Genomic DNA, 27,728 nt, shown 5'->3' on the forward strand with positions numbered 1-27,728 from the left:
CGTTCTTCCCTCCCTCTCGACTCCAACATGGTGAAAGCAAAGGAAAGCTTGCACACCAATCCAGGTCAGTGATTTCTTTCCCGAAATTACCAGGAAGTGGTTTAACTTTGTGCAGTCGTCAAGCACCGCTTTTTAGCCGCAACAAGATGGGCAAAGACAACTGGTGGGACAACGGCAGTTTTATTAATGCGGAATCTGTAGCCAATTTGACAGAAACATAGCTTTAGAGAAGTATTGAATGTGGAATTTCAGTTGATTTAGTGAATTGAACCAACCCTGACCCTCATTTACACTAAACATGTAGGAAGTACTGAGACTTGCTTGGCACCCAGACTCCTTGTGCCAAACACTGCCACGCCCACAGACAATACATTTCCTACCATGAGTCTGGATCCAAGTACCTCCTTGACCTGTCCGATTTCATTCTGCTACTCTGTTCTGGATCAGTCAGGCTAGACTTACTAGATGGGTTGTCAGGTCACAGACAAGGGGGTACACGCAAGGCCATGCTGGCCGGCTTACAGGGCAAAGTTTAATTTAGAACCACACTAAGTCCTAAATTTAAACAAAGAATCCATTCAATACTGTAGTTCATCTTAAGTTAAACCCTTTTTTACAAGTCACAGCAGTTGGGTACGTCAACTACTTTAGACCAGCTGCATAGATGCCTCTCCCTATGACTGCTTTAGAATTGAGATTTCAGCCAAGTGAAAAGCAGTACACCAATCCTATCCATCACAGGTGATAAAAACCTATTAGGGACACAGTGGTCCTGGATTGGACAGCCTTAATGACACGAGTGATGTGCTATCTGGTGCGCCTCCAGCTTACTGGAGTGCCCATCTGTTCTATGGCGACGTGAACTGTGGGCTAGGGACGTTAGTCCATGCAAGGTGCTTTATTAGGCACCAACTGGAATAAAACAGATTTTTTGTTGCAAAAAATAAAGATAATCAGAATGCTGTTGAGCGCCATAACGAAAATGTGCTCTGGAAGAACGTGGACAGTTTTCACAAACGGGACCTTTATTGTCGGAGTGCAAATTAAGCCATAATGCAGTAAAAAGATACTCTTCAAGCAAAAATCATATTCAGTCCACACTAGAGGTGACGTTGAATGAAAATGTTGCCTTGGAGTTCCCTACAGGCTCTTTTTCTCTGGTGGGATGTCCATTCAGAAGGATGTGGGGGTTTGGAGTTGTGTTCACTCCTTGGAGGCCATGTGCAGACACAGGTCAACGACACGGTTGCTGTAGCCAAACTCGTTGTCGTACCTGTGGAAAAGAGAAGTTAAAGAAACACAACCATACAAATTACAGAAAAGACTATACTAATTCAATGACTGTTGTAATTCACAATTGTATCTGGGTGAGTGACACCAATGAACTGCATTCAACAATGTGGTCCAACAGAAGTCATTCATTTTCAAATTGCCCCCCCCCCCCCCCCCCCCCCCCACTTGTGTTGCATTTCACCATCCCACAATAACAGGACACTATTTAATAAGCTATTGTGTTTAATATTTTTGGCCTGCTTTAGATCCTGACAAGGTATCAACTTGTTGATAGAAAATCTAATTAAAGGGAAGTTGCGATGTTGCTCAAGGCTCTGCATTTTTTTTTTTATATATATATAATTTTATTTACACTGACCTTGGCAAGGTTATAACAGAACATTCACTGCAATGCAAATAATACACCGCTGTACATCTCTATGAAACATTGAGTCAGTGGACACCTGGTGAGAGATTGCAAGGGTGTGTAGGTTCCTGCATACATACCACGAGACCAGCTTGACAAAGTGGTCGTTGAGTGCAATTCCTGCACCGGCGTCAAAGATTGAGGAGCGGCAGTCACTGTTGAAGTCTGTGGACACCACCTGCAGGGGGGGAAGCACTTAGCGCTTAGACATTTCAGCCCGACTTTAGGCCCCGGGCATTAGAGTAAGGAAATGTTGCCTGTTCTTGGTGTGCACTACAGCCACATAGTCGATGCATTCCAGAACTAGCACAGTAGTCAAATTGTCAACTAATAATCCCTCATTCAAATCAGATGTGCTAGTTCTGGAATACATCAAATAAAGAATGGCTTGGGACTGAAGTTCAAGAACACTGATTTAGACAAGGGTTTCTCCAAACTGCAAGTTTTGGTTTTTGCCAGAGGACTAGACAGCCGACTCAGATACTTGATAAGTTAGTTGTTGGAGTCAGCTGTGTAGTGCAAAGCAAAAACCAAAACATGCATGGGGGGGGGGGGCGTCAGGTCAGTTTGGTAGACGGATTTAGACTAATCTAATTGTTTTAATCATAAGGAATAGTATACAAGTGGACACTAAGAAAAAAAAAAGACTGGGACCGAGTTACTGAGGAAATTTACCTGGTCCTCTGTGTATCCCAGAATTCCCTTCATGGGTCCTTCAGCAGCAGCCTTGATGACCTTCTTGATCTCGTCATAAGGTGCCTAAAGCAGACGACCATGTTAAAAAGAGGTAGACCATACATACATGAAGTGCCTGTTGCTGTAATGCCGGTAACGTATCCCAAACACCCAGTTTAACCCTAGTAGACAAGCGAACGTATTAAAGTGGTTGGAGACTTACAGCCTTCTCAAGACGGACAGTCAGGTCAACCACGGACACGTTGGGAGTGGGGACACGGAAGGCCATGCCCGTCAGCTTGCTGTGGGTTAGAAAGAGCAACAAGGTTCAGGAGCCACACCATTGCACAATTAAAGTATGGGGGAAAAAAAAAAAAAAAAAAAAAAAAAAAAACACACGTCACTACTAAAAAAGCACTAGGGCCATATAAATCCCAGCCTTTATCATGTGTCAAAACCTTCATTAAAGTGATCCTGATTAGTTCATACCCGTTCAGCTCGGGGATAACCTTTCCCACGGCTTTGGCGGCGCCGGTGGAGGCAGGGATAATGTTCTGGCTGGCACCACGTCCATCTCTCCACAGCTTACCGGAGGGCCCGTCAACAGTCTTCTGTGTAGCTGTGACGGCATGAACTGTGCTCTGGGGGAACCAGTGGTAGGGATGTTAGTCTAGGCATGGTTTATGGAGGGCACCAAAATTAAATGGATATGACATTCCAGAATCTATGTTTTGGAAATGTTCATCTCAATGGACTACTTTTGAGTTACGCCCATGAGTCATCGCAGACTGATATAACAAACATTTCAGAAAAATGTATAATTCATTGATATACTAATAAATGAACCAGGAGGGTTTGGATAGATTGATACACTAATTGGACAATTTGATTTTGGGCTGTAATTACCTTATGTTAACACTGATAATGTAAATGCTAAGTACACACTTTACTGAACTCCCCAAAAAAATTCCCTTTTTCCGGACCCTGTCTTTCAAAGATAATTTGTAAAAATCCAACTTCAGCTCTTCATTGGAACGGGCTTAAACACTGTTTCCCATGCTTGTTCAATGAACCATGAACAATTAAACATGCACCTTTGGAACGGTCATTAAGACAACAGCTTACAGACGGTAGGCAATTAAGTTCAGTTATGAAAACTCAGGACACTAAAGATAACTTTCTATTGACAAAAAAAGCTCAAGATGCCCAGGGTCCCTGCTCATCTGTGCGAACGTGCCTTAGGCATGCTGCAAGGCGGTATGAGGACTGCAGATGTGGCCAGGGCAATAAATTGCAACGTCCGTACTGTGAGATGCCTAAGACGCACTACAGGGAGCCAGGACAGACAGCTGATCGTCCTCGCAAGTGGCAGACCACGTGTAACACCTGCACAGGATCAGTACAGCTGAACAGCACACCTGCGGGACAGGTATAGGATGACAACAACTGCCTGAGTTACACCAGGAATGCACAATCCCTCCATCAGTGCTCAGACTGTCCACAATAGGCTGAGAGGCTGGACTGAGGGCTTGTAGACCTGTTGTAAGGCAGGTCCTCACCACACATTACCAGCAACAACATCACCTATGGGCACAAACCCACTGTCGCTAGACCAGACAGGACTGGCAAAAAGTGCTCTTCGCTGACAAGTCCCAATCTTGTCTCAAGTGGGGTGATGGTCATCGAAGGAATGAGCGTTACACTGAGGCCTGTACTCTGGAGCGGGATCGATTTGTTGGAGGGTCCGTCATGGTCTGGGGCGGTGTGTCACAGCATCAGACTGAGCTTGTCGTCATTGCAAGCAATCTCAACGCTGTGCATTACAAGGACGACATCCTCCTCCCTCATGTGGTACCCTTCCTGCAGGCTCATCCTGACATGACCCTGCAGCATGACAATGCCACCAGCCCTACTGCACATTCTGTGTGTGATTTCCAGCAAGACAGAAATGTCAATGTTCTGCCATGGCCAGCGAAGAGCCTGGATCTCAATCCCATTGAGCACGCCTGCGACCTGTTGGGTCGGAGGGTGAGGGCTAGGGCTATTCCCGTGCAGAAATGTCCAGGAACTTAGAGGTGCCTTGGAGGAAGAGTGGGGTAACATCTCACCGCACAAACTGGCAAATCTGGTGCAGTCCATGACATGCAGCACTTAATGCAGCTGGTGGCCACACCAGATACTGAATTACTTTTGACCCTCCCTTTGTTCAGGGACACATTCAATTTCTGTTAGTCACATGTCTGGAACTTGTTCAGTTTATGTCAGTTGTTAAATCTTGTTATGTTCATACAAATATTGACACATGTTAAGTTTCCTGAAAGTAAACACAGTTAGTGAGATGATGTTTCTTTTTTTGCTGAGTTTACATTCCAGTAAGTACTGCACTTCAACAAAGTCAAACACTGAAGGAAAGTCTGTTCTTACCATGAGACCCTCCACAATGCCAAAGTTGTCGTTGATAACCTTGGCGATGGGAGCCAGGCAGTTAGTTGTGCAGGAGGCATTGCTGTGAGGACATTACATAATTACTATCATACCAGCGCAAATGTTAAATAAATAAACATTGTTCAACAAATGCATTGCAGACTCAGCTTAAATGGCCTATTTATTTAAATAGTATTACCTCAGGACTGAGGGGTAGAAGTTTAAATAGAGCACAGAGATAGCATGGCTGAAACTATGTACACATTATCTTTTGGCCACAGGGAATTAACACGGCTCTTTTAAGATGCAACGAAGGAGGGGGGAACTTACCTGACGACCTTCAGGGAGTTGTCGTACTTCTCGTGGTTGACGCCCATCACAAACATGGGGGCATCTGCACTGGGGGCAGAGATGATGACCCTCTTGGCACCTCCCTGCAGGTGAGCCTGTTGTGGCAGTTGGGGTTAGAGGGAAAATTACATTGTGGAATAGCAAAGCCAGTGGATTAACCAAGCCAGACAACATTTACGCACAGAGTTTAAAAACCCCCAACTATGTTAAAAAGCAATAGTTTAGAAGTAAAAAAAGTGACTGTAAAGCGGGGCCACGGCACATGCCTACTAAAATTATAATGACTGCTCGCCAATATCCCAAACTACATAAAAATGTGACGATAGCCTTCCTACGGCTAGTGAACGGATGTACTTACAGAAGCTTTGTCGATGGTGGTGAACACACCGGTGGACTCCACAACATAGTCAGCGCCAGCCTCACCCCATTTGATGGCAGTGGGGTCCCTCCTGAAGATAGAAGTTGGGATTAAGAGCCACAAACCTATCATTCAATTACAGATATTGAATGGTTCCAAATGGTGTGAAACCCATAGGCACCCTAACATAAGTGGTCTAGACTGATCAAGCACTCCCAAGCGTCAGCCTTGGCACGCCCAAGAGTCAATGGGGCAGTTTCGCAGAACCAGGGAGAAATTACCATTGAAAGTGCTTTTTAGTCAACTTTTAAGCTTAATATGGGTGGCGGAAAGTATCCAAATGTGTAATTTGAACCAATGTACTTAAAGAATAAGGAAAACCCACTCATGGAAAACTGTGATGTGGAGGTTCCCAATGATCAGCTTTCCACCCTCCTGCTTCACTTCACTGTGCTTCCAAACACCGTGGGTGGAGTCATACTTGAACATGTAGACCTATGGAAACAGGGGCAAGTACAGTCAGGGTACAGTAAACCTGAGAAGGTTTAGTTTAAATTTTTTAAGTGTACTGCACTTAATGTAGTATAAAGTTCTCACCATGTAGTCTAGGTCGATGAAGGGGTCATTTATGGCGACAACCTCAACTTTTCCACTCTTGGCGGCAGCACGGGTCACCAGGCGCCCAATACGCCCAAATCTGAGAAGCGAAATCAGATCATTTTACAATTAATCCCCATGTATCCATATGATCATACCAGCAGGTGGCAGCAGCCCTACAAGGCCTGCCAACCTTGACTGATAACAATACTTGACATTTGCAGCCCAGAGCCTTTGCTCATGCCTAATATGGTTGGGTTGGTGCAGCATGACCAGAAGTGACGAGAAAGTGCAGGTTAGGACAAATTGGATAATCAGGTTAAAGACAGATATGTAAGCTTGGTTGGCCTGTGTAGTTAGTGACATTACCCACCAAAAGCAAATACATTTTTCCATAGTGTTTAAACTAGATTAAGCCACATTGCCATCAGTTGGGTAGGTCTAGTTTAAGCATAATGTCAGTGAAGTGTTTAGCGCAATCCACATAGGTGAAATACATTCAGTCTGATGGTTACTGTAACTTAAGCAGATTACTGACAGGACCACAGTCAAATGCTGAATGCAGGAGACTTCAGTTTCAGTAGTTGAGAAATGTTTATGGTCAATAATAAGGCATATGAATCTAGATGACACTGAAAGTACACTGGATTGTAGTCTAGACTTGTTTTCAGTCTGAATTTAAAAAGTCAGTTCTGGGCAGCTGAAGTATTAACTTCCTTGTAGATACTGTCAGCAGTCAATTAGTGCAGAGCTGTCTTGGAGTGTATATCACAATCAAGTTCACAGAGTAGATACAACTGAGGATTCACTGTCATGAATTGTGATTATGTTTAAACTCATTTGAACTTTGTCCAGTGACGCAAGCCGACACAACCCCAACTACAAGGGTGTCCTGTTCACAAGGGTCAATGTATTGACCAAGAAAAGGACTCAGTGCATCAGAACAGAGTATAAACAAAGTGAAGAACAAGTAGCCCATTTGGTAACATTAGGAGGTAAACAGTTGGTGTTCTGAAGCAAAACCCTTGTTATCCAATCCCATTAACAAGCCCTGTTCTAGTCAATTAAGTTGTCACTCAACACGTCCATGACATCGGTTGAGGGAACTGAACAGTCAGGAGGATTTATTGCACTCAGTGATAAGAATGTTTAGCTTCCACACTGTATAAAGGTCAATCAGAACAATGACATGTCATTGTTTCCGGTTTAAAATGGGCAATGTTACAGGTTGTCTTGGACTTCATGTTTATTTGAGAAAGGGCCTATCATATCCAGCTTTAATCTTTGTGCTGCTCAATTATTCAGTCATTGGACTCCCAAGTGGCGCAGCCATTTAAGGCACTCTGTGCAAGAGGTGTCACTTCAGTCCCGGGTTCAAATCCAGGCTGTATCACATCCGGACGTGATCGGGAGTCCCATAGGGCGGCGCTCAATTGGCCCGGGTTTGGCCGTCATCCTAAATAATTTGTTCTCAACTGACTTGCCTAGTTAAATAAAAAGTTACATTTAAAACTATATCAACTTACAGCCATATATTGGCCAAATAAAGGTTAAAAGGATAGGACTGTTTGGAGGAGCTCTTAGACAATCTGAGCTCTGAACTTTAACAGGGTATTATTAGATAGAATAAAGACATGACAGCTGAGAGGATTTCTACGTGAGTGTTGCAGAGGCAGTGTGACACCCAAAACTATAAATAAGTAGAGAATGGACAGGGGAAGTGTCCAGACTTGGCCTATGAACTAGTAGCTACAGTATGGCTGTCCACCACCTTTGTTCCTAAGTACACAAACTGTATCATGGGATTTGTGCAATGCAAGCCAAGGTCTCTTGTGACCTTTTAAAAACGTATTCTCTAGCTTTAATACAAAAGTCAAAATTGTGTTAAACAGTGTTAAAATATTCAAGAGTATTTAAGCAAAAGCAACTTACCCATTGATCCCAATCTTCACCATTTCGCCTGATATGGTCTAGTCCTCTGAAAGTAAAAAAGTAGTTAACTTCGTATCACAAGTAATATGAGCATAATGCAACATTTGAATGTCAGTGTTACTTAAACTAGTTTTGTCTTTCACCCTAGCAGTAGACAGCTGATTCAAATGATCAAATAGGCTATTTGGATTAGCTGTGTCGTGAAAGCAACAAAACAAAAGTCCACTAATTGGGGTCCCCAGGACTGAGTTTGAGAGACGATGTTCGTCAATCAAGTTAAAGAAAGAAGAAAATATTAAAATAGCCATGAGAATCTAGTCTGTGGCAATGAGTCATTTATTAAATGTACACAGTTGAACAGTCTTGGAAAACGTTGAAAGAAAAATGAAGCGACTAAATATGCATGCCAAAGAAAACATTTAAAAACACGATCCGCAAAGTCATAAAAGAAAACAATTAAAAACGCCAGATAAGCGTATGCCTACAATGAGTAGTGCGTAGATCACATACATGAAACTGAATTAAAATTAGTTTTGAAGGCATAACAAACTAAATGTTAAAGTACCGTTCTTGTATAGCCTCTGTCTGTCCACTTGTTTGCAAGGGGAAGCGTGGACGAGCAAAGGTGCGCTCGCATTTTATCTTCCCATTGAGTCCTTGGACACGCCTCCGCGCCCGCACGCCCTGTCAGAATGTCAAGGTCGTTGTCGCTTATCAATCGACAAGGAAGTACAGAACTAAAAACCTACACCATTAATTCGGACGGTGGGTGCATCTTGGCAAAATCATGTTTGAAATCATTTTCAGTCAAATTTTATATTTCATTCATATACTAATCAATTAAAATGATGGGTTTGGATGGATTGATTAACTAATTTGTCAATTTTTTATACGCATGGACTAAAAGCCAATTTATTATTGATCTGGCAATACATTTCTAGAGGGTGTGACACAATAGAGGTAGAGGTACCCATAAAACCTAGCATTCAAACAGGGAAATGGTTCCAATTGTTTTCCCACCATTCATTTTTCCCATTGGGAATATTAGAAACACTTAAAATAAGGGCTGTGTTTCGTGTAGGCTTGCCCTGGCGTAACATTTTGATAACCATGTAAATCTCTCTCGGACAACGCGACTTTTATAAAAATTACATCAAATGACGTGGTCAATATAACAATTTGTTCAGTACTTTTGAAATGTACAGCGACATAATTCAGAACATGGGCCATTCTTACAGTATCCTCCCTGTACACCAAGTCAGAACCGTATAATAAATAAAGGGAACATATAAGCAGACAAAGGAAGCTCTTACAATATCCAATGATTACATTTCTCAAAAACATGCTAAAGGCTACATGTGCACCACCAAGTCAGAACAGTAAGCTGAATTATGAGGGGAAAAGGGACCAAATTATTAGGGTGTAGCACATGGGCTACTAACAGCTTACAACATACACTTAGTATTACTTTCTTGGCTACAGTATACATATCTCCCTGGAATATTGCATAATTTATGCAGCAGCATACAATACCTTTTTGGACTCACCTTATTGTGCTGTGCTCACTTGAACAGGAAGGTGGCGCGGCGGTTCTTCGTGGAAGAATTTTGTCATCAAACTTTGTCATCAAAGTCTGACATTTGTGGTGCTTTGAAGACGGTTCTGACTTAGAATATGTGGACAACTACAAATACCTAGGTGTCTGGCTAGACTGTAAACTCCTTCCAGACTCATATTAAGCATCTCCAATCCAAAATCGGCTTCCTATTTCACAACAAAGCATCCTTCAGCCATGCTGCTAAGCATACCCTAGTAAAACTGACTATCCTACCGATCCTTGACTTCGGCGATGTCATTTACAAAATAGCCTCCAACACTCTACTCAGCAAACTGGATGCAGTCTGTCATAGTGCAATCCGTTTTGTCACCAAAACCCCATATACCACCCACCACTGCGACCTGTGTGCTCTCGTCAACTGGCCCTCGCTACATATTTGTGCCAGACCCACTGACTCCAGGTCATCTATAAGTCTTTGCTAGGTAAAGCTCCCCCTTATCTCAGCTCACTGGTCACCATAACAACACCCACCCGTAGCATGCGCTCCAGCAGGTATATCTCACTGGTCATCCCCAAAGCGCACATCGATCACTCCAGCGTTAATTTGCTAAATTGTAATTACTTCGCTACTATGGCCTATTTATTGCCTTACTTCCTTACTCCATTTGCACACACTGTATATATATTGTTCTATTCAATTGTGTTATTGACTGTACTTGTGTTTATCCCATGTGTAACTCTGTGTTGTTGTTTTTTGTTGCACTGCTTTGCTTTAGCTTGACCAGGTCACAGTTGTAAATGAGAACTTGTTCTCAACGGACCTACCTGGTTAAATAAAGGTGAAATAAAATAAAATAAATAAATAAAAATGTTCATATCAGCTTACCACATCATACGTTATAGCAATCTGTCCGTCGATGACTCAGTCGATGACTCAGTCCGCTCTCACACGGAGTGTCTGTGCTTGTGCACTTACGCTATCGCTGCCTGGTAGCCATGGGACATTAAACAGCGGAGAAGTTGAGCCTCGCACTTCAACGCTCTTAGTTGTTCCGGGATTTGACCCACTATGCTGTTTAATTTCTGCATCTATATCATATCGCTCTGCCTTTAAATTGGCACCCTGCCAAGGTAAGACTCAAATTCTGTTGTACTAGGCTACTTGTTTAGAGTCAAGGGGTCTCTTCTCAAATATGATGCTTTGAGACTTGGGGCATGTGACTATGTGGTGCACGTTGCTAGTGTACATCTTGCATATGTACAGTGTAGACTAGGCACACCATTGAGGAATGTTTTCAGAAACAACATTGCATGGGCCTATATGATTTTTGATCATATCCTTTCTCAACATTGACACATCCAACAGTCATCCTCTAGGATGTGTTGACTTTTCATATACCTAATTTGACAATACTTGTAGGCTTATAGTCAGCACAATGTATTGTAATGAAACGTCAGGGAGCAGGTCTCGAACTCTCGACCTTCGAGCCCGAGGTCCGCATGCTCATGCGGCAGAATCGATTTCCGCTCTTATAAACCCAGGGTCCTTACAGTATTATTACCTGAATATCCTTGCCCATATGCTGTATGAATTGAGCATTCTCTGGGATAATTTACTGCAGTCTGAATCAAATTAACTAAATAATAAATCCCACAGTTAATGAGGCTCACAGTTGATTAATGTGAACTTCTTGTGACCAATCATAAAGAGACCTGCAGAGGGGAAACAAGTGGGTGAGAGAGAAAGACATTTGTTTCCACTGGTGGTTGACATTTTACAAGACTCTCTGCCCCACTCTCATGATGTCTGAATAGTGAGGAGATCTGTGAGTGCACAGCCCAGAGCATGGCCAATGGCAAAGGTACCGCCAGTGTGCCTTTGAAAAGTGGACTTTGCCAGCTGTTTGGCATCTGCAGTATCTGCGTGCACAGTTTGGATGTCAACCCAAAGTCACCAAAAAGCTAATTTAATTCAGTCAGAGTAGTCAATTGCTCTGCATATCTGCATAGACTTCTAGCTCACAAAACTACATCTGACATAAATTTGTCAACTGTCACTACATTACCCCCTTCCTCCCCACATTTTTCTATACCAAGTCCCTCTTGATTACACTCGGCAGATGTAGTTTTGCGAATTCGGGGGATTCGGGGGATAGTGTAGCGATTGAGTTTAACTCCCTAAGGCACGTCTTGTACACCAAAGCCTTCCAACTCCATTCCTTTAGAGTAAAATGCTGGTCTTTGCTCCAGCACAACTCTGTCAAGATATCATCATTCATGTCATATAAGTTCGATAAACCCATATGCCAACTAAAATTGGCACCGTCCTTTCCGGTTCCCAATACATGACATTTTTAGGGCTGTTATTTGGGCTTTCAACATGTCTTGACTAGACTGAACTTTGGAGAATGTGGAGTGTTACAGCTGACAAATTGATGAGTAACAAAACGTAAATGGCTGCAGGATCAATACAAATCAATGTCTCTGCAGATACAGTTGAAGTCGGGAAGTTTACATACTCCTTTGCCAAATACATTTAAACTCAGCCTTTCACAAATCCTGACATTTAATCCTAGTAAAAAAATCCCCTGTCTTAGGTCAGTTAGGATCACCACTTTATTTTAAGAGTGTGAAATGTCAGAATAATTAGTAGAGAGATTTATTAATTTCGTCACATTCCCAGTGGGTCAGAAGTTTACATACACTCAATTAGTATTTGGAAGCATTGCCTTTAAATTGTTTAACTTGGGTCAAATGTGTTGGGTAGCCTTCCACAAGCTTCCCACAGTAAGTTGGGTGAATTTTGGCCCATTCCTCCTGACAGAGCTGGTGTAACTGAGTCAGGTTTGTAGACCTCCTTGCTCACACACGCTTTCAGTTCTGCCCACAAATGTTCTATAGGATTGAGGTCAGGGCTTTGTGATGGTCACTCCAATACCTTGACTTTGTTGTCCTTAAGCCATTTTGCCACAACTTTGGTAGTATGCTTGTGGTCATTGTCCATTTGGAAGACTAATTTGCGACCAAGCTTTAACTTCCTGACTGATGTCTTGAGATGCACATTCAATATATCCACATCATTTTCCTCCCTCATGATGCCATCTAGTTTGTGAAGTGCACCAGTCCCTGCTGCAGCAAAGCACCCCCACAACATCATGCTGCTACCCCCGTGCTTTACGGTTGGGATGGTGTTCTTCGGCTTGCAAGCTTCCCCCTTTTTCCTCCACACAAAACAATGGTCATTATGACCAAACAGTTCTATTTTTGTTTAATCAAACCAGAGTACATTTCTCAAACAAGTATGATCTTTGTCTCCATGCGCTGTTGCAAACCGTAGTGTGGCTTTTTTATGGCGGTTTTGAAGCAGTGGCTTCTGCCTTGCTGAGCGGCCTTTCAGGTTATGTCAATATAGGACTCGTTTTACTGTGGATATATATACTTTTGTACCTGTTTCCTCCAGCATCTTCACAAGGTCCTTTGCTGTTGTTCTGGGATTGATTTGCACTTTTCGCACCAAAGTACGTTCATCTATAGGAGACAGAACGCATCTCCTTCCTGAGTGGTATGATGGCTGTGTGGTCCCATGGTGTTTATACTTGCGTACTATTGTTTGTACAGATGAACGTGGTACCTTCAGGTGTTTGGAAATTGCTCCCAAGGATGAACCAGACTTGTGGAGGTCTACAATTGTCTTTCTGAGGTCTTGTCCGATTTCTTTTGATTGTCCCATGATGTCAAGCAAAGAGGCACTGAGTTTGAAGGTAGGCCTTGAAATACATCCACAGGTACACCTCCAATTGACTCAAATTATGTCAATTAGCCTACCAGAAGCATCTAAAGCCATGACATAATTTTCTGGAATTTTCCAAGCTGTTTAAAGGCACAGTCAACTTAGTGTATGTAAACTTCTGACCCACTGGAATTGTGATACAGTGAATTATAAGAGAAATAATCTGTCTGTAAACAATTGTTGGGAAAATTACTTGTGTCATGCACAAAGCAGATGTCCTAACCGACTTGCCAAAACTATAGTTTGTTAACAAGAAATTTGTGGAATGGTTGAAAAACAAGTCTTAATGACTCCAACCTAACTGTATGTAAACTTCCGACTTCAACTGTATGGTCACTGAATCACTGAATGGAGATGAGTTGAAATGACAACACATAGGCCTAGCTAGAGTAGCTCTCCAGCACCCCACATTTGAACCCTTGCAGTAGTTAAGTCACATAGGTGAAGTAAAGGTCAACCTAAAAATATGGCCGATAACCTTCTCATGGTCTTCCAAGCTACTGAATACACTCTACTCTGGGATGACATATCCTACCAGTCAAAAGTTTGGACACACCTACTCATTCAAGGGTTTTTCTTTACTTTGACTATTTTCAACATAGTAGAATTATAGTAAAGACATCAAAACTACGAAATAACACATATGGAATTAGTAACCAAAAAAAGTGTTAAATCAAAATATAGTTTATGTTTGAGATTCTTCAAAGTAGCCACCCTTTGACGTGATGACAGCTTTGCAAACTCTTGGCATTCTCTCAACCAGATTCATGAGGTTCAATTAACATGTGTGCCTTCTTAAAAGTTCATTTGTGGAATTTCTTTCCTTCTTATTGAGTTTGAGCCAATCAGTTGTTTTGGGACAAGGTAGGGGTAGTATACAGAAGATAGCCTTTGGTAAAAGTCAATATTATGGCAAGAACAGCTCAAATAAGCAAAGAGAAACAACAGTCCATCATTACTTTAAGACATGAAGGTCAGTCAATGCAGAACATTTCAAGAACGTTTAAAGTTTCTTCAAGTGCAGTCGCAAAAACCATCAAGCGCTATAATGAAACTGGCTCTCATGAGGACCACCACAGGAAAAGAAGACCCAGAGTTACCTCTGCTGCAGAGGATAAATTCATTAGAGTAACCAGCCTCAGAAATTGCAGCCAAGATAAATGCTTCACAGAGTTCAAGTAACAGACACATCTCAACATAAATTGTTCAGAGGAGACTGCTTGAATCAGACCTCCATGGTTGAATTGCTGCAAAGAAACCACTACTAAAGGACACCAATAATAAGAAGAGACTTGCTTGCGCCAAGAAACACGTGCAAAGGACATTAGACTGGTGGAAATCTGTCCTTTGGTCTGATGAGTCCAAATTTGAGATTGTTCCAACCGCTGTGTCTTTGTGAGACGCAGAGTAGGTGAACAGATGATTTCCGCATGTGTAGTTCCCACCGTGAAGCATGGAGGAGGAGGTGTGGGGGTGCTTTGCTGGTGACACTTCCTGTGATTTATTTAGAATTCAAAGCACACGTAACCAGCATGGCTACCACAGCAATACACCATCCCATCTGGTTTGCGCTTAGTGGGACTATCATTTGTTTTTCAACAGGACAATGACCCAACACCCCACCAGGCTGTGTAAGGGCTAATTCACCAAGAAGGAGAGTTATTGAGTGCTGCATCAGATGACTTGGCCTCTGTAATCACCCGACCTCAATCCAATTGAGATTGTTTGGGAGGAGTTGGACCGCAGAGTGAAGGAAAAGCAGCCAAAAAGTGCTCAGCATATGTGTGTACTCCTTCAAGACTGTTGGAAAACCATTCCAGGTGAAGCTGGTTCAGAGAATGTCAAGTGTGTGCAAAGATGTCATCAAGGCAAAGGGTGGCTACTTTGAAGAATCTAAAAGAAAAAAAAATATTTTGATATGTTTAACACTTTTTTGGTTACTACATGATTCCATATGTGTTGTTTCATAGTTTTGATATCTTCGCTATTATTCTACAATGTAGAAAATAGTACAAATAAAGAAAACCCCTTGAATAAGTAGGTGTCCAAAATGTTGAATGGTACTGTATATATAATAAACAAAACAATTCCTAATAATCTCCACCCATAAACACCTTCCACATACAGGTAACTGCCAAAATAAAACTAACACCAATATTTGTATTATTTAACTAGGCAAGTCAGTTAAGAACAAATTCTTATTTACAATGACGGCCTAAGAACAGTGGGTTAACTGCCTTGTTCAGGGGCAGAACGACAGATTTTTACCTTGTCAGCTCAGGGATTCGATCTAGAAACTTTTCAGTTACTGGCCCAACGCTCTAACCACTAGGCTACCTGCCGCCCCACAGTCTTAATAGGGCATTCTGCCATCATGAGCCAGAAAAGCTTCAATGTACCTTCGCATTAGTATCTGGAACTCTGGTGTCGCATCCTTCCAAAATTCTTCCATGAGAAATGTAATAATTTTGTTGATGTCGTGGAAAACGTATCAGGCACTGCTCCAGAATGTCCTATAAGTGTTCAATTGGGTTGAGATGTCGTGACCGAGACGGCTTATGGTTTACATTGTTTCTATGCTCATCAAACTATTCAGTGACCACTCGTGCCCAGTGGATGGGGGTATTGTCATCCTATGGGGGTATAGCCATTGTGGCCAAAATAATGGGCAACTGGGTCTGCCCAGCATTTTTATACATGACCCTAAGCATCATGGAATGTTACTCGCTTAGGAATTTCTCAGGAACAACACCTGTGTGGAAGCACCTGCTTTCAATATACTTTGTCTCCCTCATTCACACAAGTGTTTCCTTTATTTTGGCAGTTGCCTCTATATGCACATTTATTTTATATGATTCACTAGTGTCATATGAAAAAGGGAAGACGGACACCTTCTGGAATTTTGGAAAGCACAGGACATGCTATGGTCTATGATAGAGCAGTGATGAGACTTTTAGTCAGATTGAACACTGCACTGTTGGTGATGGGGTTTGAAATAGTACAGGGATTTAACACTTAGGGAATGGGCCAGCTGTGTACAATGTTGGACTTATGAAGTTATTTGATGTCTACCAAAATAACAGTGGGTCGAAGGAAAGAACATCTTAGAGTGATAAACTATTGGATGACGTCAGATTGATGTTGTCAATACTATCCATGCAAAGATGTGTCTATCTTTCTTAGACATCTCGCACATTGGGCCCAAAAAATATTACATGCAGGAAATACAGCAGGAATACACATGTTAAGCTAATGAAAATATAGCAACTTCTAGAAACAAATGTCATTTTACAATTATTATTATTTTTTTTAAAGCTTTATTGCTTAAATGGAAAAACACCAAAAACAGCACCCAATGTTTCAGTACAGTATTCAATTACACTTCGAATACAAAAAGTAAATGGCAACAAAATAAATGTTCATTAGTTTAACTTGAAATAATATTCTTGAGGCACCAGTCAAAACCTACTGAGCAAAGTATCAAGTAACTGAAACTTTTAAATGGTTATTCTTACAGTAATGATCAATAAGGCTCTTCATAAACACAGCCAGTCAAAGATATGCCTCTCCATAATAGAAATATACAGGACATTGTTGAATGATGTGAGTTGGGGCCTATCAAAACATCCATATATATATATATTTGAAAGTGTTAGCATCTACATTCCTTTAAGCAATTCCATTTCCAGCGCACTAATTTTGTGCAAACAACCTGCAATACAGGTCATTGCTGTTTAAGCAAATGTGCGAGAGAAATTCTGTCCAGTTTGCTTCCGACTGCATTCTGAACTAGGAGATCTAGATCTGTATATTCTCATTGAGTCAAATCTATCAACTTAATCAATGACTCTGCTTAATCAATAAATGTTCTGTCCCCCAAAAGTCTGATATGGAAATAACCAGGGGTGAATTAAGAGAACAGTTGGAAAATAAGAGTTAACACATGTGATCTGCGTGTATCAGGGCTGAATAGTGTTCAGTATAAAAGCATCAAGTAGGAGTCGCTGTTAGTCTGTCATGAAGCAACCGAGTGGCTGAGAGCCATATAGAACCACCGGCTGTAAAATAAGGGTATACGTCCCTGTATTACTCTGCATATAAAGGCATTAAAGCAACCGTCAAAAATAAAACGCAACATAATAGTCATGATTGGGGAACGTCTGTCAAATGTCCATCATTGCTTCTTTCTGTTTAACAACGAGAATTATACAGGATGGCAGACCAGCAGGACCCTAATACTGTGGGGGGGGGGGGGGGGGGGGTCGTGTTCATTAGACACTGAACTGAAGAATATGGACTGATACAGGGAAGGGCTACTCTGGACTTGTCCAATAGGAAATGCTCATTTTGGTTTTGACAATTTGCGACGGTGTGACCTATTAAACATGACCCTGCTGGGTCCATGTTAGTGTTTATGGAGGGTTTCCCCATGTTCCAATACAAACACTGAACCCTCATTTGTAAACTCTAGCGTTATGATTGTTGGTTATGATTGTCTCTGGGTTCATTTTTTCTTCCTCTCCTGAGTACACCTTGGACAGTACCTGGGTGTAAGAAATGATAGAGGAAAAGAGAAAAGAAAGGGTGAGAGATAAATGGTGATACATTCTTGGTCTTGATCTCTTCCATGTTATAGGTGAAAAATCCATATTTTCCAATCCTAAATTCCTGATTTCCATCTTCTCCTTGACTTACCATTTTCCTCTGGGTTTTGTTGTCAGCCCCACGCAGGCGAAGTGGAACCACTCAATGGAGCACTGCAATGAGTCCAACACAATACATTCTGCTTAGTATTCCATTAGTGCTGGGAGAGACTTTTAATGCTTTACTGCCCTCTAGTGGGCCAAAAGGAACTAGCCTTTATTTAGGTTTTACTTAATTCATCTTTGATTTAAGTGCCAAAAATTCCAAAGCCATCGCTCATTTCTAAACACTATTTTATAAATCAAACTTTTAGGTAAAAATCACACATTCATGTCAATGTTGTATTTTTTGTAGGAACATTCTAGTGCCCAGAAATCAGGTTATAATTTGGATCATAGTGAATAGTTGACCCAATCAGGGTTGGGGTTCATTTCAATTCCGTCATCTCAGGACGTGATGTCATTGCTTCTCTCTATGAGAAAAAAAGGGAATTGGAATGTCAGTTTCCTTCCTGAATTGAAAGAACTGACCTCAACTCTGGACCTAGTGCTCATGTACCACTAGATCGTCATTGGCAGAAAGCTGTGGACTCACGTCTGTGTTGTCACAGCCAATCATCTCTCCATAGGACACTTGGTGACACAGGCAGTAGGTGGGCTCGTTGGGGTCCACGGGCATGTCCAGCACGTCCGAGGGGTGGACGTTCCCAAAGTTCACTGTAGGGGCTGTGAACTCAGGCCTAAGGACAACAAGGGAGGACAATGGGGATGAATACTGAAAGGAAGAGATGTATTGCATCAGAAGCTGCTGTAAGAAACGTAGTGAGACCAGAACAGCACATTTCGGTTAGGTTCACGGGAGTTATTTGAGTGGAGATGAAAATGAGCTGTCGTGGTTATATCTGGTACAAAGTAGTGATGCACTGATATGACATTTTTGACCCGCTACCGATAACCAAAACTTAAAAGTTTTAGCGGCCTTTAAAGCATTCTAGTACAGCGTTGTCCATGCCGTCATTGTAAATAAGAATTTGTTCTTAACTGACTTGCCCAGTTAAATAAAAGGATACACACACATACACACACACACACACACACTGACCAAAAAGTTATTGTTGGGATTTACGTATGTAAATGTAAAACATAATCAAAACCTATTTATTTTTAAAATCTATTTTTCCTGTATTTAACTAGGCAAGTCAGTTAAGAGCAAATTCTTATTTTCAATGACGGCCTAAGAACAGTTAGACAACTGCCTTGTTCAGGGGCACAAGGACAGATTTTTACCCTGTCAGCTCGGGGATTCAACGCTCTAACCACTAGGCTACCTGCCACCCATGTTTTGTTGTTCATTTGTTCAGTCCTTTCATTCTCTACCAGGATTTCTATGGAACGCTGTTTGGGTCTTTGCATGTCAAAAAAGATATACGTCAAGTGTCAAATAACACGACATAATCTGTTTCAGTAGCTATTGTTAGCTAGCTAACTATATAGCTAGGTGTCATCATCTAAATTAACCCTAATTTAGAAGACAGTTCTTAATTGATTAAAGGTGGTCAGACCCATCTATGTAACCCGGTCTGGTCGAGCCTCACTCGCCAGATGAAGCTAGCTGGCTGCTTATAATGTTAACTTTGGGAAACAGGGTTAAGTAGCTAGCTAGCTATTTATTTTCATGGATCTGAAGTTCAATTTCAATAGGCGAACAACAATACTTAGTCACAAGGATTCAAAAATCATTGCGAAGAATATTGAAAATGACTGCAGTTTCTACTGGCCATTGTTTTCAGGCTGGTTGTAGGTACCAAGCTAAAGTTAGCTACCCCAGAAGCTGCGGCCGATCAAATAATGCTTTATTGCCAACGCGGTATTGTAAACACATCGTTTGTGGCCGGTTTGCAGACTTTTTTGTCCAGCTTAGACAGTGCTACTGAATCTTTTATGACACGCAAAGACCCAAACGGCATTCCATAGTATGTCGTGAAGCTAATAGCAGTGACGCCATTACTGTGTAACTCCGGTAGGGCAACATCTGAAAAATAGCGCACTTGGTATTGTGTACCGGTGCTCGACCAGTCGGCGAAAGTCAACATCAACCACGACAGAGAACGGTTGATTGTCAAGGGCAATGAATTCCATTATCTTGGTGTTAATGGATTTCGCCTTTGAGTTGTCTCACTGACATTTTGTTACTCTTTCAAATGACTGCTCGATCCACACAGCAGACATTGTGTGGGCTAGGTTAGGAATGCTGTGTTGCACGTGTAGCGCTACATTTTACGTGGCGTTATTACATCATGTTATATAGGTATGCACGGTAGCTTTGACATCAGTTATTAACATCGGGCTGATACCGATGTTGGCATTTTTTTTTAAGCTAATATCGTCCGATTCCGATATGTTCACAGATATATTGTGCATCCCTCGTACAAAGCATCAGCCTATGAAACGTATGTTTTAAGTGTACATACGCTTGTGTTAGTTTGACTTTCTTCTGTCCGCTTTTGGGGCTGCAGTCGTCGTCTGACTTCACCTTTAACCTTGTGCGAGCCACCTTCTTCTCTTTTGGCCCTCTGAGCTCACCTGAAAAAAAAAAAAAAAACTTTTTAGGCTATGGACACATTTGGAGCTTACCTGGGTTGTTTATGAAGCACCAAACAGAAAAAAATAGACTAATAAAATAAATAAGGAGGGACTCCCTGGACTTGTCCAATAAGAGTAAGCAAATGTTTGTTTTTGCTAAATGTTTTCCATTGCATGCCATAATGAACATGGCCCAATTCACAGCTATCTATAGGGTTGAACGTCAATGAGACAACACTAAAAAGTCACATTTGGGTTGAAGGGACAACATTGAATGAAAATGAGCACAAAGTGCCTGAACAGAACTTACTCTTGATTCCCTTACTGGAGGTTGAGTCATAGTCTGTGCTCTCAATCTTTTTCTCCTTCAGGTCTGCCTCGAAGCGGGCCAGGTCTGTGTCCAGCCTGCGAATGTGTTTGTCAACCTGAGGGGTCATAATGAGTAACAGGACTCTGACTGAGATATTACATGTAGAAATGATAGAAATCTCAACTTGCCTAGGCTAACTAATCAGAGTCGAAGCAGAAAGTAGTCAACATTTCCATTTCCAGCTGCATCAAACATGCTAATTGAGAATATAACACACATTTCACTATGTAAAGCTTACCTGCAACCTGAGGTACACCTCTCTCCAAGGAGCACCTTTCCTTTCCTCATTACTAGTATGGACCCCAAGCAGCGCTTCTATTCCCAGTCTACTGTATCCATCTTAAGGTCCTACTCACCATCTCATAGGTCTGCATGGCCAGTTGGACCTTATCATCTCCAAACTCTTTACACTTGCCATATGACTGCTGGATCTGCCGGAGCAGGGAGAGCTTCTGCTCAGAGGAGAGGGTGTGTGTGTTTGACGTGTACTCACGAGCCAAAGAGTCTATCTGCCCTTTCAGATCTGAGAGAAAGAGATGAATTAATTTATAGTCAATTGTGGATACAACCATCACATGGGCTACATGCACACTGACTTCTGACTTTAGCCTAGACACTCTGGATAAGTGTTTTCTATTTACCTGTTATGATAGCAGCAACAATCATGATATCAGATCTGTGTGAGTCTCTCACCCTCTGTCCGTGTGTCCAGGTCTCTCATAAGAGTGAAATTCCTCTGTAGCTCAAAAGGCAGATTTTCTATACCTAGAAAAACAAGGTTGTACAGTATATCACGTTATATACCGGGTTCCAAATACACCAGTATGTACCATCAGCGTCAGTGGGCTGCAACATTGCTAGCTTCTTGTGTGTGTTAGGTAACGTTACTAAAATTGTCAATGCTGGTCTATAAATATGTATAACTGTTATTGCGTAAACGTGGGGATACCACTGAATAGAACCCTACGATACAACAAAGTCATTTAGAGTCGCTCAAGAATGGTATAATTATGCACCGCTTTGTTAGCTGGCCATCTAGCTAACTTGGGTTGCAGGCGCGCTAACTTAGCTAACGTAAGTTAGCTTTCTCGCGTGCTCTTTGTCCCTTGCCCTGTGCTTTTTTATGTAGTAACGTTAACGTTAGCTGAACCAGTAACTGGGCTTCTTGTCTCCTCAAGCCCTGGTACTGGTTCTGGGAGTAGCTATGCGTGCAAGTAAAACAAAAATACACAAACAAATTCCATTACACAATATTTTAGTATGATTCTACATTATTTCACGAATAAAACATGAAAAAAGGAAACTATCTTACTGTCAAGGTAATGTTCTAAATACATTCCCGCCGCCATCTTGAAAATAATAAACAAAGGTTTTTCCGAGGTTTTTATGAGGTTTAACGGCGGTTGGCATCCAATTTGTTGCATTACCGCCACCTACGAGACTGGAGTGCAACTCCCTTATAATTTGCTTGGAAAATAAAAATACCCTACCATCTAACACTACACTCACTAATTTCAAAATTATATAAAATAAAATTAACACCACCCTACTCTACTAATTAAATGTATTTACTCCTACATCATGCCATCACCCTGAAAGGATGGGACATCACCACTTAACACATCCTGTAACTCTTCTGATGTCAAGTCTCACACACCCAAATACCTCTCTGCAGGTGCCACCACAACCTCAATTTTCTACGACTTCCATTCCATCCCTGCAGTACAGTTGATAACCATTGCTATAAATGCTAAATATCCAATCTTATTGAAACTTATATCACTTTTTGGCCTCTCCCTCTGTACTGGTATATCTCTACTACTCTCACCACACCTCCCCCTTAACCCATCTTCCTCTACTTTCTTCACTGCCTCTGCATATGACAACGTCTGCTCTACTCTAACCCTGGAAACCTCAACCTGCCTCTCTCGCTGCACCTACACTGCACCTACCACCACTTTCACTGCACCTACCACCTCCGATACTTCACCCTCATTCACTTCCATTTCTCCTCCTGTCTTCAGCTCTCTCTGCTTACACTTTCTAACGTTCTTCTTTAACAAACCATCTCCCTTTTTTCCACCATTTATATCTGACTCAAGCTCACCCTCTTCTTCCCTCTCTCTCTTAGACCTCCTCTCCCTCTCTTTTTCCCTCCATTCCTCCTCCGTTTTCCAAGTGTGTGCAGACAGGTGGAGTATACAGAAGATCGGAGTGAAGAACAGTCTTGCTACAATTATGGTGGGGATCATGACCAGTGGGGGGGAAAAGTACCTTGTTTGTGAGCATTTCTCTTTTGCCAAGATAATCCATCCACCTGACAGGTGTGGCATATCAAGAAGCTGATTAAACAGTATGATCAATACAACAAGCCCTTAACCAACCATGCAATTAAAGAAATAGAGTTAAGAAAATATTTACTAAATAAACAAAAGTCATTTAAAAAAAAAGGTAACACAATAAATAACAGTAAAGAGGCTATATACAGGGGCTACCGGTACCAAGTCAATGTGCGTGGGTACAGGTTAGTCAAGGTTATTTGTAGATGTAGGGGTAAATGTACATAGTCCGGGTGGCCATTTTATCAATTGTTCAGCAGTCTTATGACTTGGGGGTAGAAGCTGTGAAGGAGCCTTTTGGACCTAGACTTGGCGCTCCGGTACCGCTTGCAGTGCAGTAGCAGAGAGAATAGTATATGACTTGGGTGACTGGAGTCTTTGACAATGTTTTGGGACTTCCTCTGACACCGCCTAGTATATAGGTCCTGGAAGGCAGGAAGCTTGGCCCCAGTGATGTACTGGGCCGTACGCACAACCCTCTGTAGCGCCTTATGGTCGGATGCAGAGCAGTTGCCATACCAGGCGGTGATGCAACCGGTCAGGATGCTCTCGATGGTGCAGCTGCAGAACCTTTTGAGGATCTGGGGACCCATGCCAAATCTTTTCAGTCTCCTGAGGGGGAAAAGGTGTTGTCGTTGCCTCTTCACTACTGTCTTGGTGTGTTTGGGTCATGATAGTTTGTTGATGATGTGGACACCAAGGAACTTGACATTTTCGACCCGCTCCACTACAGCCCCGTTGATGTTAATGGGGGCCTGTTCCGCTCTCCTTTTCCTGTAGTCCACGATCAGCTCCTTTGTCTTGCTCACATTGAGGGAGAGGTTGAAGTCCTGGCACCACACTGCCAGGTCTCTGACCTCTTCCCTATTGGCTGTCTCATCGTTGTCGGTGATCAGGCCTACCACTGTTGTGTCGTCAGCAAACTTAATGATGTTGTTGGAGTTGTGCTTGCCCACGCAATCGTGGGTGAATAGGGAGTACAGGAGGGGAGTAAGCACGCACCCAAGGGGCCCCAGTGTTGAGGATCAGCATGGCAGATGTGTTGTTGCCAAACCCTTACCACCTGGGGGCAGCCCGTCTGGAAGTCCAGAATCCAGTTGAAGGTGGGAGGCTGAGGAGTATTTCTGTCTGAAATAAAGAAAAACTCACTGGGTGGGCCTGACTGCCAAATGGGAGGGTCTATGCCCTCCCAGGCCCACTCATGGTTACTCCCCTGCCCAGTCATGTGAAATCCATAGATTAGAGCTTAATTCATTTCTTTCAATTGACTGGTTTCCTTATATGAACTGTAACTCAGTAGATCTTTGAAATTGTTGCATGTTGCATTTATATTTTTGTTCAGTGTATATATATATATATATATACAGTGGGGCAAAAAAGTATTTAGTCAGCCACCAATTGTGCAAGTTCTCCCACTTAAAAAGATGAGAGGCCTGTAATTTTCATCATAGGTACACTTCAACTATGACAGACAAAATTAGAAAAAAAAATCCAGAAAATCACATTGTAGGATTTTTTATGAATTTATTTGCAAATTGTGGTGGAAAATAAGTATTTGGTCAATAACAAAAGTTTATTTAAATACTTTGTTATATACCCTTTGTTGGCAATGACAGAGGTCAAACGTTTTCTGTAAGTCTTCACAAGGTTTTCACACACTGTTGCTGGTATTTTGGCCCATTCCTCCATGCAGATCTCCTCTAGAGCAGTGATGTTTTGGGGCTGTTGCTGGGCAACACAGACTTTCAACTCCCTCCAAAGATTTTCTATGGGGTTGAGATCTGGAGACTGGCTAGGCCACTCCAGGACCTTGAAATGCTTCTTACAAAGCCAATCCTTCGTTGCCCGGGCAGTGTGTTTGGGATCATTGTCATGCTGAAAGACCCAGCCACGTTTCATCTTCAATGCCCTTGCTGATGGAAGGAGGTTTTCACTCAAAATCTCACGATGCATGGCCCCATTCATTATTTTCTTTACACGGATCAGTCGTCCTGGTCCCTTTGCAGAAAAACAGCCCCAAAGCATGATGTTTCCCACCCCTATGCTTCACAGTAGGTATGGTGTTCTTTGGATGCAACTCAGCATTCTTTGTCCTCCAAACACGACGAGTTGAGTTTTTACCAAAAAGTTATATTTTGGTTTCATCTGACCATATGACATTCTCCCAATCTTCTTCTGGATCAGCCAAATGCTCTCTAGCAAACTTCAGACGGGCCTGGACATGTACTGGCTTAAGCAGGGGGACATGTCTGGCACTGCAGGATTTGAGTCCCTGGCGGCGTAGTGTGTTACTGATGGTAGGCTTTGTTACTTTGGTCCCAGCTCTCTGCAGGTCATTCACTAGGTCCCCCCGTGTGGTTCTGAGATTGTTGCTCACCGTTCTTGTGATCATTTTGACCCCACGGGGTGAGATCTTGCGTGGAGCCCCAGATCGAGGGAGATTATCAGTGGTCTTGTATGTCTCCCATTTCCTAATAATTGCTCCCACAGTTGATTTCTTCAAACCAAGCTGCTTACCTATTGCAGATTCAGTCTTCCCAGCCTGGTGCAGGTCTACAATTTTGTTTCTGGTGTCCTTTGACAGCTCTTTGGTCTTGGCCATAGTGAAGTTTGGAGTGTGACTGTTTGAGGTTGTGGACAGGTGTCATTAATACAGGTAACGAGTGGAGGACAGAGGAAGTTACAGGTTTAGAAGTTAAAGAAGAAGTTACAGGTCTGTGAGAGCCAGAAATCTTGCTTGTCTGTAGGTGACAAAATACTTATTTTCCACCATAATTTGCAAATAAATTCATTAAAAATCATACAATGTGATTTTCTGGATTTTTTTTTCTCATTTTGTCTGTCACAGTTGAAGTGTACCTATGATGAAAATTACAGGCCTCTTTTTAAAGTGGGAGAACTTGCACAATTGGTGGCTGACTAAATACTTTTTTGCCCCACTGTATATATAAATAAAATACAAACACAAAATTAAACAAATAAAACATTAAAAAACAAAACCACCAAACTTCCAAAAATAAAATAAATCAAACAACTTCACTGGTAAAAAATAAACAGATCTGATCCCTGCGCAGGCCCAAGGGGAGCTTGCTGCACTAGTACCCCTTGCAAGTCTTCTGATGTCCTTAAGTGTCAAAAACGTTTATTCCGCAGCCACAATAATGTCCAGTTCCTTAGACTTCATTTGAGACTTGAACCTTACAGATTATAACTGTGGAAATGCTGAAATCTTCTTCTTCTTATTATTTGGTATTATGGCGGTCCGCAAACAAATGTTATAGGTGCAAGCCGCCACCTTCTTTATTGGCGGCCTACTATTCTGTAGTGTGAATTCATTACACTTAGTCCCTAAAATGTTATTCTGTGGATTTTATATGGAGATTGGCAACCAACTTTAAAGGGGCAATCAGCATGCATGCCTCAGGAGCTTAATTCAACTGTCGTACATCATCAGAACCTAAAATGTAAGCTTTTTTACTCCATAGTTAGTTTTTAAAAAAAAGTAAATATAGGCTCAAAACATGGTTAAACTACACTTTTGATATCATGGATAGTCAGTCCTTGCATCCATAGCTCTGTCTATGAATTTGAGAGTAGTTACATTCCTCTAGCCCTATCCCTCAGCTTTTTACCGAAACAGGGGTGGGGAGTTTGCTTTGCTTTTGTTTCAATTGCTGATTGCCACTTTAAGGTGCAGTATGGCCAGGAACTCCATGATGTATGAAGATAAATGATCCATTGCTGTTTTTGTCAGTGCCACCTTAAACTCAGGAACACTAAAAGCGGCACCTGTCTTCCTTGTTTTAGGGTCGTTAGATCCATTAGTGAATATATTCAAGAAATCATAGTACTGTGTTCTTAAATGTTCACTTACAACTGAATCTACTCCTTCTTCAACATCTCTTACCCTCTCAGGCAACCCTAGGTATATCATTGGCTGAGGGAGCAACCAAGGTGGAATATCAGGAAGAGGCTGAACTCCTTCCCAAACAATCCCATCTCTTACCTATCCAGCCAGAACTTGTATTCAGATCTCGTTCATGCTCCCAGCACTCTAGGAGCACCTTATGTGTAGGACGTATAACCTTATATCCTTGAATATATCATGGTTAATTGTTGTCATCTCAACTTTAATGGTAGTTTTCAATTGGCTCATTCATCCCCCTCCTCTCCCCTGTAACTGTTCCCCAGGTCGTTGCTGTAAATGAGAACGTGTTCTCAGTCAACTAACCTGGTCAAACAACAGATACATACAAATAAATAAAAACATCTCTCCCAACTCTACCTGCAGCGCTGCCACCGGGGAGGTCCTGACTGCTCCACAACATATCACAACATGCCTGGATTACATCAAGCTTTTTTAAAGATGTCTGAGCTGCTGATCCATACGCTACACTACCATAGTTCAG

At 42.0% G+C, this 27,728-nt stretch overlaps 2 protein-coding genes across 4 annotated transcripts; both read right to left on the reverse strand.

Moving 5' to 3' along the window:
* Positions 1 to 1,004: 1,004 nt before the first annotated feature.
* LOC110489300 (glyceraldehyde-3-phosphate dehydrogenase) lies at positions 1,005 to 8,712 on the reverse strand. The gene is made up of 12 exons (XM_021562009.2): positions 8,602 to 8,712; positions 8,037 to 8,082; positions 6,105 to 6,204; positions 5,893 to 6,002; positions 5,508 to 5,598; positions 5,129 to 5,244; positions 4,799 to 4,880; positions 2,864 to 3,015; positions 2,598 to 2,676; positions 2,375 to 2,458; positions 1,780 to 1,877; positions 1,005 to 1,273 (listed from the first exon to the last, which is right to left on the reverse strand). Exons 2-12 carry the CDS (start codon positions 8,057 to 8,059, stop codon positions 1,204 to 1,206), a joined length of 1,005 nt encoding a protein of 334 aa, XP_021417684.1. The 5' UTR covers positions 8,060 to 8,082; positions 8,602 to 8,712; the 3' UTR covers positions 1,005 to 1,203.
* A 7,975-nt stretch (positions 8,713 to 16,687) lies between these two features.
* On the reverse strand, positions 16,688 to 22,424 carry LOC110489314 (inhibitor of growth protein 4). Of its 3 annotated transcripts, none has more exons than XM_021562034.2 (8): positions 22,293 to 22,422; positions 21,674 to 21,745; positions 21,337 to 21,503; positions 20,921 to 21,035; positions 20,499 to 20,610; positions 18,623 to 18,767; positions 18,080 to 18,141; positions 16,688 to 17,928 (listed from the first exon to the last, which is right to left on the reverse strand). In XM_021562034.2, exons 1-8 carry the CDS (start codon positions 22,402 to 22,404, stop codon positions 17,889 to 17,891), a joined length of 825 nt encoding a protein of 274 aa, XP_021417709.2. In that variant the 5' UTR covers positions 22,405 to 22,422; the 3' UTR covers positions 16,688 to 17,888. The 3 variants fall into 3 exon arrangements, with proteins under 3 accessions (XP_021417709.2, XP_021417710.1, XP_036827229.1); XM_021562035.2 differs by having other exon boundaries at positions 21,622 to 21,745; XM_036971334.1 differs by lacking the exons at positions 16,688 to 17,928; positions 18,080 to 18,141 and adding an exon at positions 18,148 to 18,500 and having other exon boundaries at positions 22,293 to 22,424.
* Between the last annotated feature and the right edge of the window lie 5,304 nt (positions 22,425 to 27,728).

The sequence above is a fragment of the Oncorhynchus mykiss genome, chromosome 32 (genome assembly GCF_013265735.2).
Source record: "Oncorhynchus mykiss isolate Arlee chromosome 32, USDA_OmykA_1.1, whole genome shotgun sequence".
Lineage (NCBI taxonomy): Eukaryota > Metazoa > Chordata > Actinopteri > Salmoniformes > Salmonidae > Oncorhynchus > Oncorhynchus mykiss.

What these genes read in the sequence shown, in the direction of transcription:
- LOC110489314 (XM_021562034.2), bottom strand. Translation starts at nt 22,404, where the DNA reads ATGCAACAAATTGGATGCCAACCGCCGTTAAACCTCATAAAAACCTCG. An exon ending in CCTGGACACACGGACAGAGG is followed by an intron (nt 21,504 to 21,673) that starts GTGAGAGACTCA and finishes TCTTTCTCTCAG; the next exon opens with ATCTGAAAGGGCAGATAGAC. An exon ending in TTGGCTGTGACAACACAGAC is followed by an intron (nt 18,142 to 18,622) that starts GTGAGTCCACAG and finishes GACTCATTGCAG; the next exon opens with TGCTCCATTGAGTGGTTCCA.
- LOC110489300 (XM_021562009.2), bottom strand. Translation starts at nt 8,059, where the DNA reads ATGGTGAAGATTGGGATCAATGG. An exon ending in GTGAAGATTGGGATCAATGG is followed by an intron (nt 6,205 to 8,036) that starts GTAAGTTGCTTT and finishes TTCGCTTCTCAG; the next exon opens with ATTTGGGCGTATTGGGCGCC. An exon ending in CCACCATCGACAAAGCTTCT is followed by an intron (nt 5,245 to 5,507) that starts GTAAGTACATCC and finishes CTGCCACAACAG; the next exon opens with GCTCACCTGCAGGGAGGTGC.